Source organism: Stenella coeruleoalba, assembly GCF_951394435.1.
Source record: "Stenella coeruleoalba genome assembly, chromosome: 2".
In the NCBI taxonomy this organism is placed as follows: domain Eukaryota; kingdom Metazoa; phylum Chordata; class Mammalia; order Artiodactyla; family Delphinidae; genus Stenella; species Stenella coeruleoalba.
This window is the reverse complement of record NC_137147.1, coordinates 156,947,010-156,964,781: the sequence shown is the minus strand read 5'-3', so window position 1 is coordinate 156,964,781 and position 17,772 is coordinate 156,947,010. Positions and strand designations below refer to the sequence as shown.

General features: G+C 42.6%; 1 protein-coding gene across 1 annotated transcript; it reads left to right on the top strand.

Annotated features, from left to right (window-relative positions):
- Positions 1–10,403: 10,403 nt before the first annotated feature.
- On the top strand, positions 10,404–11,565 carry TUBAL3 (tubulin alpha like 3; the record flags this gene model as incomplete). The annotated part of the gene is made up of 1 exon (XM_079914105.1): positions 10,404–11,565. One exon carries the CDS (start codon positions 10,404–10,406, stop codon positions 11,262–11,264), a length of 861 nt encoding a protein of 286 aa, XP_079770231.1. The 3' UTR covers positions 11,265–11,565.
- Between the last annotated feature and the right edge of the window lie 6,207 nt (positions 11,566–17,772).

Sequence of the window (17,772 nt, the reverse complement as noted above, 5' to 3'; positions counted from 1 at the left end):
CCCCCTCCACCCCCACCCCTCCGCCACTTTTAAGTTTGTACCTAAATCTAGGAATTGGGGTGAGTTTTGATCTGATCACAGTAGCTAATGTACTGAGATCATCTTAAGTCCTTTGGGAGGAGAGAGGATTGAAGCTGTGCTTTACAGACTCAGGTGTTAGAAGGCTGTTGATGATGGAATATGTTGTTTTGATTTTTCTGTGCCAGATAGAGGTTGGAAAAATTGGTTGGTACTAAGTGAAGTGCTTTGTAAATTGAGTTCACTTCCTTTGTCGTGAGAGACATGGTTGCACACAAAAGAAATCAAAGGGAAGTTCTACTCAGGTAATGAACTTGAATTCCTCGTAAAGCACAGAGTTCTGTGTTATGCCCGTGACTCAAGGAGACAAAGTACAGGGTTTTTATGGCTGAGCACAAGCAGAGTGAGCAGAGTCTGGGTCAGATGGCAGGGCTGTGACTGGCCACAGAGACCTCCCTCCCCTCCTCCAATCGGTGGTCTTTTTGTGGTTGAATCTCAGACCTTGGGAAAGTGCAGCCACGGACAGACAGAGGAGGGCAGTGTTGCCTATCAGCATATCAGGCAGACAGCCTGAAGGGTCCTGATGATGCAGTAAACAGACTTCTCACCCTGTAAGACCCTCTGCACAGACTTGTTCCATGACCATTGACAATCAAAACACAACGATATTAAAGCCAGCAATTGCTGTCCCTTTAGATTTTTAGGATTTAACTTTTTCTCCCCTCTCTTAGATGAGTAGATATTTAAATTACAAAAAAAAAAAGTTATTTGCCTTAAAAAAAATAAAAGTGAATGGTAATTTAAAAGTGGGAGAGGAGAGGGGAGGCTAATGAGGGTGAAGAAAATAGGTAAGTTTAAACAGGAAAAAAAATTCTACCCAGATGTAACTAGAGTTAATATTTTGATGCATTTTAAAGACTTTTTTTCTGTGCTTATTTTTACTTTTATTTTATTTTATTTGTTTATTGATGTATAGTTGATTTACAAAGTTGAGTTAGTTTCTTGTGTACAGCAAAGTGATTCAGTTATACATATATATATTCTTTTTCATATTCTTTTCTATTATGGTTTATTACAGAATGTTGAATACAATTCCCTGTGTCATTCAGTAGGACCTTGTTGTTTATCTATGTTATATGTATTTATATTTATTTCTCCCCTCTTCCCCTTTGGTAACTGTAAGTTTGTTTTTTATGTCTGTGGGTCTGTTTCTGTTTTGTAAAGAAGTTCGTTTGTATCATTTTTTAGATTCCACATATAAGTGATATCATATGATATTTGTCCTCCTCTGACTTACTTCACTTAGTATGATAATCTCTAGGCCCATCTATGTTGCTGCAAATGGCATTACTTCATTCTTTTTTATGGCTGAGTAAGCTTATTTTTAAATGTATTTGACATCATACTTTATATACAATTATATAACATACGCTTTCATGTCACATTTTAACATAAGTATTTCCCATGTCATACAATTTTTTGGTAACTGTTGAAGGTTTGCATAGCATGCCATTGTATCGATGTACTTTCCTTTAAATGCCCAACAATAGGTAAATGGTTAAGTAGATTGGTTCTTGGTTTTTACTCTTATAAATAATGATACTGTGAATGCCATTGTGCCTAAATCTTTGCATTTTAGATCATTTCTTTCTTTTGTAATTCATTTGTTTATGTCATTTTCCTATTTATCTAATAGATGTCTCAAGTATTTTTTAATTGATGTATATAAAATTGCCTTATGTATAGCTCATATATGAAGGGCTATACATAAATCCTTTTTTTTTTTTTTTTTGCGGTACGCGGGCCTCCCACTGCTGTGGCCTCTCCCGTTGCGGAGCACAGGCTCTGGACGCGCAGGCTCAGCGGCCATGGCTCACGGGCCCAGCCGCTCCGCGGCATGTGGGATCTTCCCAGACCGGGGCACGAACCCGCGTCCCCTGCATCGGCAGGCGGACTCTCAACCACTGCGCCACCAGGGAAGCCCATAAATCCTTTTTTATATACATCAGTATTTTTGTTTGTTTATTATAGTATGGAGTTTTTACATTTTGGGGTTATTAAATCTATAGCATGTTTCCTTGGTAAATTTTGCACTACTTTTAAGCTTAGAACATCCTTCCTTATTTAGAGCACATATGAACAGTAAATGTAAAATCTCAAGATATGAGATTGACTGCAGTGGGTTTTAACATATATCAGGCTGTACATTGATTTTGGTTTTATTCCTTTCCAATAACTAATTTTTTTTCTGGGTGAGAAAGCTTGATTTTATTCATATATGATATGTCTTAACTCATCCTTAGCCCATTACACAATAGATGCTCAATTTATGTTGTGTGAACTGGAGTCCTTGGTTTACTTGTTCCTGAAGCTTACCTGTACCTTGGTTTTTGGTTTCCATGAGACAGTTTTCATTAGCTTTATCACAAAGTTCTCTTGCTGGCATACGCTAGCCTGCTTTCTCTCAGCCCTGATTGGACCTGCTGAGTGATGTAGCTCGTATTATCATGTTAGGAAGATGCACAGCTGTAACTTAAATACTACGGCTCATTTCAGAGGGAGTGCCTGTCTGTCCACATTGGCCAAGCTGGCGTCCAGATTGGGGATGCCTGTTGGGAGCTCTACTGCCTGGAACACGGAATCCAGCCAGATGGCGTTGTTCTCGACGGCAGGCAGTATCCGCAGGCACATGCCAAAACGGAGCCTATGGGTGCATCTTTCGATTCCTTCTTTTGTGAGACCAGAGCTGGGAAGCACGTGCCCAGAGCACTCTTCATGGACCTGGAGCCAACTGTTGTAGGTAATGTACATTTTACGTTCTAGTGTGTTTAACCGGGTCCACAACCCAAACAAGCAAGTATCAGTGGGTGGTATCATCAGATTACATGAATCTATCTGAACAGGATCATATGGCCCTTTCCAAATTTAGAGCATCTCTCAGTGGACACTTAGGGTGATCAGCATGACAAACAAACCCAAAGGGAGGACTAGCTTAGCCTTCTTTCTCTGTGTGATGAAAAGAACAAAAACCTTGTTAGTTTCTCCACACAATCGACTGTAACAGAACACTAAATCTTTTCCTGGGTTTGAAAGCCAGTTGCTAGAAGCTTCTGACAAAGAATCTGAAATTTGGCATTACCTGCTTTTAGAGAATAGAATAGTTGAACATGATTCCAAAGAAGGAAGGAGCTAAATAACTCTTCTAATTGTGGGGAAATGATGATTAATGATTATAAAATGATTACTTACGATTATTAACAGCAAATGTTGTAGTATCTCGTGCAAAAACACTTGAAATGGAGCTGGCGAAATGCTGGGGAGAGAAAGGGTCTTGCTGACTTCAGAGAAGACTACAGAGGAGGGTGGGTTTGGGTTTGGTACTCTGTATCAATTATTTTCCGCTGTGTAAGAAATCGCCTCCAAACTTAGCAGTTTAAAAGACCAACAACCATTACTTTCTCCATGAATCTGCAGTTTGGACAGGGCTCAGAGGACAGCTCCTCTGGTCCATATGGTGTCAGGAAGGTAGACTCAAGTGGGAGCCGGAAGATTCACTTTGAAAGTGGCTCACTCGCTTGGCTGGCGAGTTGGTGCTGGCTGTTGGCTGAGAGCTAAGCCAGGGCTGTGGGGTCTCTGTGGGCTGCTCGTGCGTCCTTGTGGCATGGTAGCTGGGTTCCAAGAACAAGCATCCCACGAGGACAAGGCAGAAGTCCATGCCATTTTTATAACCTGGCCTCAGAAGTCACATTGTGTCACTTCAGCTGTCCTCCATGGGTTGAAGCGGTTACAAAGATCCATCCTGGGAAGGGATATAGACCTCACCTCTTGATACAGAAATAGTGAGGTTCTAGAAGCACAAGTGAGATAGGAAATATCATTACAGTCTTCTCTGGAAAATACAATCTGGATTGGAGTTCATTTCCTCATCAGAACGAAGTCTGAATCAAGTAACAAACTGATGGAGAAAGTACGTTGATGTCAACGTGAGGGAAAGGATAGAAAGGTTTTTTAAATTAATAGGTGGAAGTTAAGAAATGTCAAGGCCAAGATTTATATTGATTCAGTATTACTCTGCTAAATGTTGTGAAAGAATTAAAAATAAGGAGCTACTGATGGCTTCAAGAACAGGCAAGACTAGTGTGGAACCTGAGAGAGGCAGTCACGTCATATTCTGACTTGAGTTATAAGTGCCCTAAGAGAATATCTGAATTTTCATTTCAAACAAACGGGAGTTTGCAACTGTGAGCTTTAGCTGGAGTCTGGTGTGCCATGATCCTGGGCAGGGTAGAATACGTCCCCAGAGGACCTTGGTAAATGTGGCTGAAGGAGCAACGTGAGAGCCCACACCCCAGCATTGTGAATATTGTAGCAGATATTTTAACTTGTGCTAATCCAAAGACCTAGGCAAATAGGAGGACCCAGGATCAGAAGCTAAGCAAGCTGGAGGAGAGACAGTCGGCAGGCAAAGACCAGAAGAAATTCCCCAATCCTCTAGAACTCAGCCTGGAGGGAGGGCAATTTTGAGGATCTTGAGCTGGTCCAAACAAAACGCCATAAGCTCCAGGGTTTAGAGAGGAGGCACTGATTTTCCTTGTTTTATTCAACAAATAAAAATGCCTCATATGGCCAGACACTATCTTGACATTGGAGAGATATATAGTATCAGTCTTCCTGGAGCTTACATTCTAGTGGGGTGCAGACCTATAAAAGCCAAATAGTGTGTCTGGTGGCGATCGGAGCATGGGGAAAAACAAAGCAGGGCCATAGGGGAAGGGAATATTGCGTGTGAGCTGAGGGGGCTGTTTTTCAAAAGGAACGTCAAGGAAAGCTTTACTGAGGAGGTGGTGTGTAGGAATCTGAAGGAAGTAAGGCCTGAGCTTTACCTCTATGGAAAAGATCAGAAAAGACCTTATGGACCAAGTGATAGTTCCTCTGAGTCTGGAAGACTGGGCAGGAGGATTTTAATAGTTCACAGGTGAGAGAGATGGAAACCATGAGCAAAGACACATCCAGACACCCGTGAGTGTTGTTTCAGCTTGAAAATGAGGAGGACATTGATATAGGGGAGTCCTAGAAGGCTTAACCTGGAATGGAGGTAAGGAAGCCAAAGAACCATCAAATAATAATCATGTTTAAAAACCACCAAAGTCCCTGTGGATGCTGGTTAAGGATGCTGGGCCAGGTACATGGTCTCTGAGCAGGGTGGAAACATGGCAGAAATTTGTATACTTGTGAATGGTGGTGCTATATCACTGATCTCCCAGAAAGTGGATTTTACTGAAGGAATTTATGGAACTAACCACCCTCAAGAACTCAATTGGACATTGTCTTGAAGAAGCAGGCTTCCATAGATTCCCTACTTAAACTGAACTCAGCCTTATTGCTTCAGGTGAGAAGCAGGTAATCTACCTGGAATTATATGCCCACTTGTTTGTAAATATATCTTTAAAACATCCCAACTTTGGTGGTGGTTTTTTGGTGTGCATATGTTAGTTAAAAGTAATTTCAACTCAGTTTTATTAAATTTAAACATTTAGGGGTGTACCAAATTGTGGTCATATACATGGTCATACACAGGAGAGCAAGGTGTACTGAGGGGACCACCTCGCTCTTAGAAAATGAATGCTTTTCCTCTTAGGCAGGAGCTTCTGGGTATCTGATGCCAAGGCTATCGAGGTACATCTGCATAAATACATGACAGGAAGCCATTATCATTATTATTTATAATTGTTATATGGGCCATGCATCATGCTCTGTGGTCTTTAATCCTCATGATAACTCACTGGGGTAGGTCTTGCTATCATCCTTATTTGTGAGAGGATATAACTGGGGCTTAGAGACACTAGGTAACTGCTCTATAGCTAAGTGAGGAAGGCCAGCCATGCACCCAGGGAATTGATTCTTGAGCACATGCTCTGAACTGCTATGCAATGCGTATCCCACCCGCTATAACCAGGGCAACATTCCCAGAGCCTCCCTAGCCCTCAAACGCCGCTGCGTCGATCTTCAGGAATCACGCTGTTTGGATAATTCTAAGGTAGGTGAGTGTGACCCGGCCCTTGGACATGCTGTGTCTTGATGTTTTCTTGGTTTAAAAGGGAATGAAACCAGCAAGGGTTATGCTTGGTTGTATGGAATACTGACATCTTCACGCTATTTCCCTGCTTCAGGCATTTGTGTTAACTGCACCAAGTGGTGTGGGCATTTGAGTTTGCATGCTTCTCTTTTTTTTTTTTTAATATCTTTATTGGAGTATAATTGCTTTACAACGGTGTGTTAGTTTCTGCTTTATAAAAAAGTGAATCAGCTATACATATATCCCCATATCTCCTCCCTCTTGCACCTCCCTCCCACCCTCCCTATCCCACCCCTCTAGGTGGTCACAAAGCACCAGCTGATCTCCCTGTGCTATGAGTCTGCTTCTCACTAGCTATCTATTTTACATTTGGTAGTGTATATATGTCCATGCCACTCTCCCACTTTGTCCCAGCTTACCCTTCCCCCTCCCCATGTCAAGTCCATTCTCTACATCTGCATCTTTATTCCTATCCTGCTCTTATGTTCTTCAGAACCATGGTTTTTTTCTGTTTTTTGTTTTTTTTTAGATTCCATGTATATGTGTTAGCGTACGGTATTTGTTTTTCTCTTACTGACTTACTTCACTCCGTATGACAGACTCTAGGTCCATCCACCTCACTACAAATAACTCAGTTTTGTTCCTTTTTATGGCTGAGTAATATTCCATTGTATATATGTGCCACATCTTCTTTATCTATTCATCTGTCAATGCACACTTAGGTTGTTTCCATATCCTGGCTATTGTAAATAGAGCTGCAATGAACATTGTGGTACATGACTCTTTTTGAATTATGGTTTCCTCAGGGTATATGACCAGTAGTGGGATTGCTGTGTCATATGGTAGTTCTATTTTAGTGTTTTAAGGAACCTCCATACCATTCTCCATAGTGGCTGTATCAATTTACATTCCCACCAACAGTGCAAGAGGCTTCCCTTTTCTCCACACCCTCTCCACCATTTATTGTTTGTAGATTTTTTGATGATGGCCATTCTGACTGGTGTGAGGTGATACTTCATTGTAGTTTTGATTTGCATTTCTCTAATGATTAGTGATGTTGAGCATCCTTTCATGTGTTTGTTGGCAATCTGTATATCTTCTTTGGAGAAATGTCTTTTTAGGTCTTCTGCCCATTTTTGGATTGGGTTGTTTGTTTTTTGATATTGAGCTGCATGAGCTGCTTGTAAATTTTGGAGGTTAATCCTTTGTCAGTTGCTTCATTTGCAAATATTTTCTCCCATTCTGAGGGTTGTCTTTTCATCTTGTTTATGTTTTCCTTTGCTGTGCAAAAGCTTTTAAGTTCCATTAGGTCCCATTTGTTTATTGTTGTTTTTATTTCCATTTCTCTAGGAGATGGGTCAGAAAGGATCTTGCTGTGATTTATGTTGTAGAGTGTTCTTCCTGTTTTCCTCTAAGAGTTTTATAGGGTCTGGCCTTACATTTAGGTCTTTAATCCATTTTGAGTTTATTTTTGTGTATGGTGTTAGGGAGTGTTCTAATTTCATTCTTTTACATGTAGCAGTCCAGTTTTCCCAGCACCACTTATTGAAGAGGCTGTCTTTTCTCCATTGTATATTCTTGCCTCCTTTATCAAAAATAAGGTGACCATATGTGTGTGGGTTTACCTCCGGGCTTTCTATCCTGTTCCATTGATCTATATTTCTGTTTTTGTGCCAGTACCATACCATCTTGATTACTGTAGCTTTGTAGTATAGTCTGAAGTCCGGGAACCTGATTCCTCCAGCTCCGTTTTTCTTGTGAAAGCCTCTTTTTAAGCATATAACTAATCATATAGATTGGTATGCTTTTCCAGCACACAGCTGGCTCTTTATCTTAAAATGCAAAAGTACCACGCATGTGTGGTGGGTTGAATGTTGTCCCCCCAAAACTCTGCACCCTAGAATATGAACCCTAGAATATGAGTTTATTTGGAACTGGGGTCTTTGCAGATGTACATAGTTAAAATGAGGTCATACCAGATTAGGGAGGCCCTATGTCCAATGATCTGGTTGGATATATGGATGATATATGGCCCATATAACAATTATAAATAATAATGATAAAATTGGCTTGATGACATGTATTTATGCAGATGTACCCCAATGGACTTGGCATCAGATACTTAGAAGCTCCTGCCTAAGAGGAAAAGCACTCATTTTCTAAGAGCAGGGTGGTCCCCTCAGTACACCTTATGAGAAGAGAGAACACACGGACAGGAAAAGGGGGCATTGTGATGGGGGCGGAGATGATGTGATGTAGCTGCCGGCCAAGAACTCCAAGAACTTGTATGCAGTCACCAGAAGCTGGGAGAGAGGCATGCGGCCATTTCTCCACCAGAGCCTCCAGAAGGAACCAACCCTGTCGACATCTGGACATTGAACTTACAGCCTCCTGAACTATGAGGCAATAAATCTCCCTTGTTTTAAGCCACCAAGTTTGTTGTACTTTGTTACAGTAGGCCTGAGAAACTAATAAAGGGTGTATGAAGGAAAAACGTGCTTTCAATTTATATGGGGATAATTATACCTTTTCCTCAATTAAGAAGGGCCAGTTGGGCAGTTTAAATCCATTTCTTTATAGGACATTAGAAGAGAGAAAGCGAGTCAGGGTACAGGGCTGTGCAAGAGTTAGGGGTGGGATGGAGTGGACTGCACTGACCTCCTTTCCTCTTGGCAGATGAGATCCGTGCAGGCAGGTACCGCTCACTCTTCCACCCGGAGCAGCTCGTCAGCGGAAAGGAGGATGCTGCAAATAACTACGCCCGTGGTCGCTACTCTGTGGGGCCAGAGATCCTCGATCTGGTGCTGGAGAGGCTCCGAAAGCTGGCAAGTGGCTCCTCTCTCCTTCCACAGGCAGTGCCTGTGTGCCTGTGATCCTGCGGGACCCGCCCAAGCAGCACTTTCTACCTACGCCTCCATCACCACCCAACCTCTCCCCTGGGAGCCTCCTGCGCATGCTCAAAGGCTGGCTGGTCCTGATGTGGGCACTGACTACCTTCCTTACTAGGCAGGGGAAAGAAGCCTTTGCACTTACTGTACAGCCCCCATCGACTATTTTGTTTTTCTTTTTATATTTATGAGGAAATATTTTATCTCCCCCCGTTTTATTGAGGTATAATTGACCTATAACATTGTGTAAAGTTAAGGTGTACATCATCGTGATGTGACACAGGAATATATTGCCAAATGATCACCACAATCAGGTTAGTTAATACATCCATCCCTCACATAATTACCTTTTTGTGTGTGGGGACGACAACATTTAAGATCTGTTCTCTTAGCAGCTTTCAAGTTTACAACACAGTGCTGTTAACTACAGTCACCATGCTGTACATTAGATCCCAATAACTTAATCATCTTATAACTGGAAGTTTATACGCTTTGAGCAGCATCTCCCACCCGACCCCAGTTCCTCACAACTACTATTCTACTCTCTGTTTCTATGAGTTTGGCTTTTTTCGATTCCACATATAAGTGAGATGATGCAGTACTTTTCTTTCTCTGTCTGACTTATTTCACTTTGCTTAACTGCCCACAAGGTCCATCCACGTTGTCACAAACAGCAGGGTTTCCTTCTTTTTAGTGACTAGCCCCCATCTACTCTTGCTTCTGCTGACTCGTGGCATATCTTTTTATCAGAGACTTCCAAAGAACTCTAAAACTTGTCATTTTCCAATAGTTACTAAGATCTGTAAAGTTAACAGGAGGCACATCCTACCTGGAGATCAGTTACTCTTTACTGACAGTTAATTCTTCCCTAAGGACCTGTGTCTGGAGAATCCTTTGTCTAGTAAAAATTTTGATGTTTGGCATAATCATTAGGGAATACAGTACCTTTTACACCAGCACAGTAGATTGGGTATGAAAATGAAAGGTACTTCATCTACTGGGGGGGGGGATTATATTACTTCAATATTTTGCTTGTCATTTTCTTTGTTATTGGTAAAGACCTTACTTTAGACCACATACAGATAAATTCATCAGGGGTAGCAAAAGACAGTTGAATATTTATGCTTTGCTTACAGTAAAACTCTAAGCACTTCCCCCACTCCAGAAGTAACTTCTCAAGTATGTTTCAAAGTAAATATGTTTGTGATGAGTTAGTGATGGTAAACCAGTTCTTTCTGAAAGTTTCTGTTTGTTTTGGGGTACTAGTTGTGTCCCACGGTTACCACTGCTTCTGGGTTTATTTGGCTGAATTCTTATGTCCCTTTTACTTTCCCTAGGCGGAACAGTGCAGTGGTCTTCAGGGATTTTTGATTTTCCGAAGCTTTGGAGGCGGCACTGGATCAGGATTTACGTCTCTCTTAATGGAGCAGCTCTCCACAGACTACAGCACGAAGGCTAAACTGGAGTTTTCTGTCTACCCAACCCCCCGGATCTCCACGGCTATAGTGGAGCCTTACAACACCATCCTCACCACCCATCCCACCATAGAGCATGCGGACTGCACCTTCCTGGTGGATAATGAGGCCATCTATGACATATGCCATCGCAAACTTGACATTGAACACCCCTCTTATGCCAGCATCAACAGGCTGCTGAGTCAGGCAGTATCTTCCATCACTACTTCCCTCCGGTTTGAGGGGGCCCTGAACGTGGACCTGACTGAATTCCAGACCAACCTCGTACCTTACCCTAGAATACACTTCCCCATGACCAGCTTCGCCCCCATCATCTCTGCGGACAACGCCCACCACGAGGAGCCCTCTGTGTCAGACATCACAGCTGCTTGCTTCGAGTCCTCCAACCAGCTGGTCAAGTGTGACTCTCGCCTGGGGAAGTACGTGGCCTGCTGCCTGCTCTACAGAGGGGATGTGGTCCCCAAGGACGTGAACACGGCAATTGCAGCCATGAAGACAAGGAACTCTGTCCAGTTTGTAGATTGGTGTCCAACTGGATTCAAGGTGGGCATCAATGGTCATCCCCCCCGGGCAGTGCCGGGAGGGGACCTGGCCGAGGTCCAGCGGGCTGTCTGTATGCTGAGCAACAGCACGGCGGTCGTGGAGGCCTGGGCCCGCCTGGGACACAAGTTCGACCTCATGTATGCCAAGAAGGCGTTTCTGCACTGGTACATTAGGGAAGGCATGGAGGAAGGCGAGTTTGTAGAAGCCAGGGAAGACTTGGCAGTCTTGGAGAAGGATTACGAGGAAGTGGGGCGAAGTTTCTGATGCAGAGCTGACTGGTGACAATGAATGCTAAGCTTAAGTGTCACGCTTTACACTTAAAGGCTAGAGTTCCCTTGATGAGCAGAAAAAGGAAATTAAGTCAAGCGAGACCCCGAGTTCCAATCAAATGGGTCCATATTAATAATGAGCCCACATTTCCTTGTCTGTTAGTGTCACTCAGCACTGCACCCTGTGAACCTTCTAAGATTTGGAGTCCTTTGAATTTCTGGGGCTCATCTTTTTTTTTTTCTTGTCAGAATGGAAACCTGGCTTTCTTCTTTGCTTTTTCAACCAAGTGACTGTGAAACCCTAAAGTGAATGCTCTTCCTTTCCTGTTCCTGAGATGGAAAATAGCATGTAATGATTATTAATGTTATTTTCCCATATATATATTTTGTACATTGATTAAATAATGAATATTTTCAATATGAGTCTTTTCCTTCTTCCAAGGCCTTAAGGTCTCAGTTTGCTTTTTATACAGACAAACAAATAAACAAACAACAAGAATATTCTTGGGTTTTTCAGAAGTTTGAATCTGTGTGTCCTGCAGGTCAGAAGGTGAAAGTGATTTCTTTCCGCTCCTCTGTCCTTGAGGACGTGTTTTGGAAGCATGGCCAGCAGAACCCTGCATGGGAGCCATTTAAGATGTTGAGAAAAATGGCAGATTCTTGAGCTTCGTTATGGACTTGCTAAATGAGAAGCCCTGGGAATTGGAGGGAGGGTCATCTGAGGATTTAAGTTCAAAAACCACTTCATGGAATTAACTTTGGGTATTAAACTGACTCATGTTCAAACAGGTGATAATTTAAAATGGACAAAACAGCTATAAATGCATTAAAACGACTAGCTAGATTTTAAAGATCCATGATGTTTAGTTTACTAGTTGGAAGTAAGATAAGACACTGCAAAGGTGCTCGCTTGGGCTTAGGTGTTGCTCTCGAGCTGATTGTAGGTAGGTTTCAGGTGCCTCATTCATCTACAGGGCTGACCTTTCAGCCTGGGCCCTCCAGTTATGCTCTCTTGGTCTCCATGTGGTCTGTGCTTTTGGTCCGGCTGGACAACTGAAGGTAACAGGCTCTAAAGCCTTGGCTGGAGGCCTAACGTTGTGGTTCTTGTTGTGAGATTTATCAAAGTGCAATGCTACCACCTTCTTTTTGCATGTGCCACCTGGACCCGAGAACTGCCGCTCCATCTTTAACACTTTCCTGGTAGATGCTTTTACAAACCAAAATCACTGTGCTGAGATGTGGCCTTTAAGAGCTTCATTCCAACAATGTACCACTTTGCTTATTTTCAACTCACACTGCTGTCACCACGGAGGCTAATGACTGCAGTTTGGTGGAAGTATTGTTTAGACACTCTTCACCATGTTCACACGCATTCCTTTCAAGCTACACCGCTCACCCCTTCCCAGCACGTTTTTTTTCTTTTCTTCCTCTCTCCTCTGCCTCTGCTCCTTCTCACTACTTTCTCTCTTCTTTCCTTCTGTGACCGTGGGGTGTAATTCCGACTTCAAACCCAGATCAGACGTCACCTGTTGCCTGTGGCCTCTTGGGAATATAGGGAGAGCGGAGATACACTATGAGGTTTCTCACTATATTGAAAATACTGTAGTAAATTCTCATTGATGAAATATATTTTTTCATGTGAATATCCTACATAGTAGTCTGAACGTTTAGTAGGCTTTTACTAAGAAAAAATATTCTTTTATGTACATGTGTTATTCCTCTCTTTGGACACTGGAGGGCGCTAGTGAAATGCTTAAATAATTGCCGTTCGTTTTTTTTTTTTTTTTTTTTTTTAGTGTTCTAGAGGGCACTTGCATATGTGTGTGTGGGGGGGCGTGTGCACATGTGTGAAAAGACATTTAGAAAACTCAAAAAAGAACATTTAGAAGTTTCCTTTTGTTTTTAAAAATTAATAAACTACTAAAATTAAGATTAAAATCCTAAATATTTCTTAAATTTTTAAGTTCAGCTTGTAAATCTTATTATTTCTAAGTTTAGCAAAGTTAAATAATCACTTTTAAAGGGAATATGTTTGAATTTTTGGTGCCCTTTGCAATCTTAGATAAATGCTCAAATATTTTAGGTTGTATTTATAAATTTATTTTATTTTAAGAATTTTAATTGTCTGACAAACTTTCCCAAGTACTCTAATTCTTTTAGAATTTGAAAAAGAATAGATACATGTATATGTTAACTGAATCACTTTGCTGTACACCTGAAACTATCACAACATTGTTAATCAACTATACTCCAGTATAAAATAAAAAGTTAAAAAAATCTAATTCTTTTAAAATCGAACAAAGTAAACTATAAATATGGTGATTAGTATTCCTATATGTTCCAGACTGTCTATAAACTAGTAAGATTTTTATTTAAGATCACAGGTGTAAATTATTTACTCAATTTACATATTTTAAATTGGAATTATCAGGCTGACTATGATTCTTTTAGGACAAATACTCTTAAATATTATACATACTGCACTTTAAATGCTAATTATGCACAGATTCCTTGTCACAAGAACTTTAATAATCCTTATTTAATTAACTCATTCACCAGTTATTTACTGAGTGCCTGTCATGTGTTCCTCATTATTCTGACCACCGGGGATAAACATTAAGCCCTCCCGCCCCACCCCTCAAAAAATCCCTGCCCTCATGGTTTATATGGTAGTGAAGGTGGGGTGAAAGATAATAAACATGTTAAATAAGTAAGTTATATTGCATGTAAAAGGTGATGGGTACAATAGTGCACAAAGGAAATAAAAGAGCCTGGTAAGGGGAAAGGAGGTTGCAATTTGAAATAGGGTGGTTACTAAAGGCCTCAGTGAGAAAGAGGCATTTGACAAGGAGTTGGAGGAAGTGACACAGGGAGAATGCAGATGCCTGGAGGAAGAACATACCTGGCAAACGGAACCTGCAAAGGAGACTCAGAAGGAGGGGCTATTGAGGAACGAGGGAAACAGAGTATGATGTCCTGAAAGCCAGGCTGGAAACAAAGTGTGTGCGGGGGGCAGGTGGTGGTCAATGGGTCGAGTGATGCTTACAGATCAAGAGGCGTGAGGGCGGAGGCTTGACCACTGAATTCAGCAACGTAGGGGTTCTGGCTGACCTTCGTGAGCAGTTTCAGTGGAAGGATAGGGATGGACGTCTGACTTCGAGAATGAGAGGTAAGTAGAGGGAACTTCCAAGGGAGCGCTGTCAAAGGGAGCAGAGGGATGGCCACCTCCCGGAAGGGGTCAAGGGCTTGCAGGCTGTCGTGTAGGTTTCTGTGCCGAACCAGGCAGTGGGTGGGGTGACACTGACGACGTGGGAGGAAGAAGGGCCAGTTGTTGGCTCAATATCATAAGCAGGCGAGAGGGGATGGGAAGCTGGTGCAGAGCACAGCGTGGCCCTCCACCAGGAGCGGCTGGGCGTGTGGGTTTCTAGTGTAGAAACAAGGGCAGAGTGCGTGAGTCCAGGTAGGTAGATGTGGGGTGGGATTGTGAAATTTTGCTTCTGAAGCATCCAATTTCCTTGGTGGAGTAGGAAGCAAGGTCACCAGCCGAGACTGGATAGGGAGGATCTATGAGAGGTTTGAGGAAAGAAGAGGAGGGAGAGTCTAGGACAGTAGGCAAGTGAATGGTGTAGAGAGATGTGGCCTAATTGCTGAACAGCTTTAAGAGCCCATTTGAGGCATCTTGTCAGGATTTTGAAGTGAGATCAATCAGTGGTGTGTGTGTGTGTGTGTGTGTGTGTATGTGTGTGTGTATTAAGCTGTGTTCAGCTTCAAGGTGCAGGGGCGGTATGGTGGAGTGTTTGAATTTCTCAGTGTTTAATGAATTAGGCAAAGCAAAGGTGGAACAAGAGAATGACAGGTGTCTACAAAAAACAATGATAATGATTGACCACAGCGTTTAAACTGGTAAAGCGTGAAGAGATGTTATGAGCAGAGGGTGAGGGACAGTGAAAAGGTAGCAGGATCAACGGATCACTGGTCTCGGTGGGACTGAAAGACCATTGGAGTTGGTGTCCTAGAGAAAGTGAGCTGGAGAGACAGGAGGGGCCGGTCCTACGGTGTATGATCTGTGAGGATGAAGTCTGGGGTGTGGCCATGGGATCGCGTGGCCGAGAGATGGTGTTGGACGGGGTCAGGGAGTAGACCTGAGACCCGGGATGTGGGGCAGGTCATCTTATGCATGTTAAAATCACCAATCGTCAGGGCAGGAGGGGTGTCAGAGAGGTTGGTGAGCTAAAATGATCAGGAACTGAGGCAGGCTGACCCAGGTTCTGGTAAAGAACAGTGTCAACAGGGTGGTTAGGCTGATTCGATCCTAAGACATGAGGTTCAAGCTGGGGGATGATGATTTAGGGAGGAAGGAGACAGGACTATCTCCTGGGGTTAAAGATGCTCGCCCCTTAAGAAAACACCATGTCATCCCATAGGCTTGGGGTTACCTTCCCAAGATAACTTTTTTGTCTTTTGCCTTCCCAGCTTGCCGAGGCTTCTAAGTGATGCTGACTAGGCTGTGACAGGATCTTGGCAGCTCTCATGGACGTGCTGAACCCTAGGCAACAGTCCATTACAGAAACTTCATTAATTAAAGGATGAGGTGGGATCATTGTGTCCTATGCCTGAAACTAATATGACGGTGTATGTTGATTACACCTCAATAAAAATACATTTAAAAAAGAACGAAGTGTCCCATAACGCACCCTTAGATTTGAGTCTAACTAACTAACCTTACTAAGGTTAGTTTTCAAGTCTGATTCCGTCTGTGTTTCTTACTAAGGTAGCTAGCTACACCATTTGATTAGGTTTTGTCTTTCTCTGGCTCTTAATATATAATCAATGTCTTTTAGTTTAATACTACATACGTTTGAGCTCATGTACCTCCCAGTTCTTGGAATTACATAAAATATCTGATTGAATTCTGGATATCACTCGGCTTTCCCTGATTATTTGGTTACAGCTTCCAAAATTATTCCACTGCCATGAAGCAAGCACCGTTGTCAGCTGTTGGTATTTGTTTGCGGGGTTTCTTGTTGGGTAGAACATTTGGAGATCCTGTTATGCATGCACTTGTCTCCTTGGAGAAGGTTCACTTGGCGTTTGAGCCTCACTTTATTTTGAAAAGAGAGCTTAAACCCATTTTTTCAAGAGAGCTCAACACAGTTCTCCCCCTTCCCCGCCCCCCGCCGCAAATGATTTTACAAAGTGAAATCGAGAGTGAATCTTGGTTTTACAAGGTGAACTCCAGGGTGGCAGATGGCAGCGGTAGTGATCTCTGGATGTGGCCTTCTCCCTTCTCACATGTTGATGTGACTGTGACGGGGTCCATTCTGGGGACTGGAGCTCGGTCAGCAGAATGCTGGGCTCAGCAGGAGCCCCCGGCAGGAAACCTGTGCTTTCCCACTGTTCTTAGTGGGTCCAGCTTTGGCAAATATTCCTTAGTTTATTAAGCAGATGCTTCTGTTCACATTTAAATCACCTGTAAGGCTCTGAGGGCATTCTAAACACCAGACCCACCTGCTGAAGACATAATAAGTCCTAGTATCTGTGTGGGGCTTTCCCAGCTGCTTCCACGTTTGTGGTTCACTGGGGCTCGTGCTAGCCCTGTAAGGCAACAACATGGTTCATGTTTTTATGTCCTTTGTACACGTGAAGGGCCAGCTCTGCATGGAGGGATGAGCAGAGGCTTTGTGGCCAGAGAGATCTGTCACTTACCAGCCGGGAGACCTTGGACAGTTCCCTCACTTCTCTGGGCACCAATCTCTTGCTTCAGATGCAAAGCTGAATCCTCTAGGATTCTGTTACATATGCCATTCCCCTTCCCCTGCCAGTAAACCTCACCACCTCAGATACATTTTAGCTTATACGTGATGGTGTATTTGCAAAAAGAGCAAGAGAAAATCTGGTATTTGCAATGATCTGTGCCCTCTTTTTTTTTAATCACCCTTTTGATTGGAGCTTTTGTGATATAGGTACCGTCATTCAAAACAAAGCAAAACAAAACCTTTTAAAGCTGCTTATCAAAGTCCGCTAGAGGCTGCTGTTATCAAGGCTTTGCTCACCTAGCCAAAGGTCCTGAGGAGACAGCTGTGAACTTGGGCGTGCCTGGGGGTACCAGCTGCAACTTTTAAGTTCTCCTAGTTTTCGGTTGTTCATGGAAATGTCACACCTGCTTGATTTTTTCCTTAGCCAAGCTAATCTCCTGCTTCGTGTCCTTTGCACCTTTGGCGTGAACAGAATATGCACTATTAAAGCAAAAATAAATATTAAATGCAAATTTTAAGAAATCTACAAAATGGAAAAAAAAATAGTTACTTTAAAATATACTCATGAGAACTCCATGAGGTCACATTCATAAAGAGATTTCATGGGACATCAGCACTGAGGCAAGTTAAAGGGTTTGCTCAGAGGCACATAAGAAGAGGAACCCAGACTCAAGGTAAGTATTCTGAGTCTCGGGCAGGATTCTTTCTGCTCTATCATGAGGGTTTCTTTCCCAGGATGGAAACAAC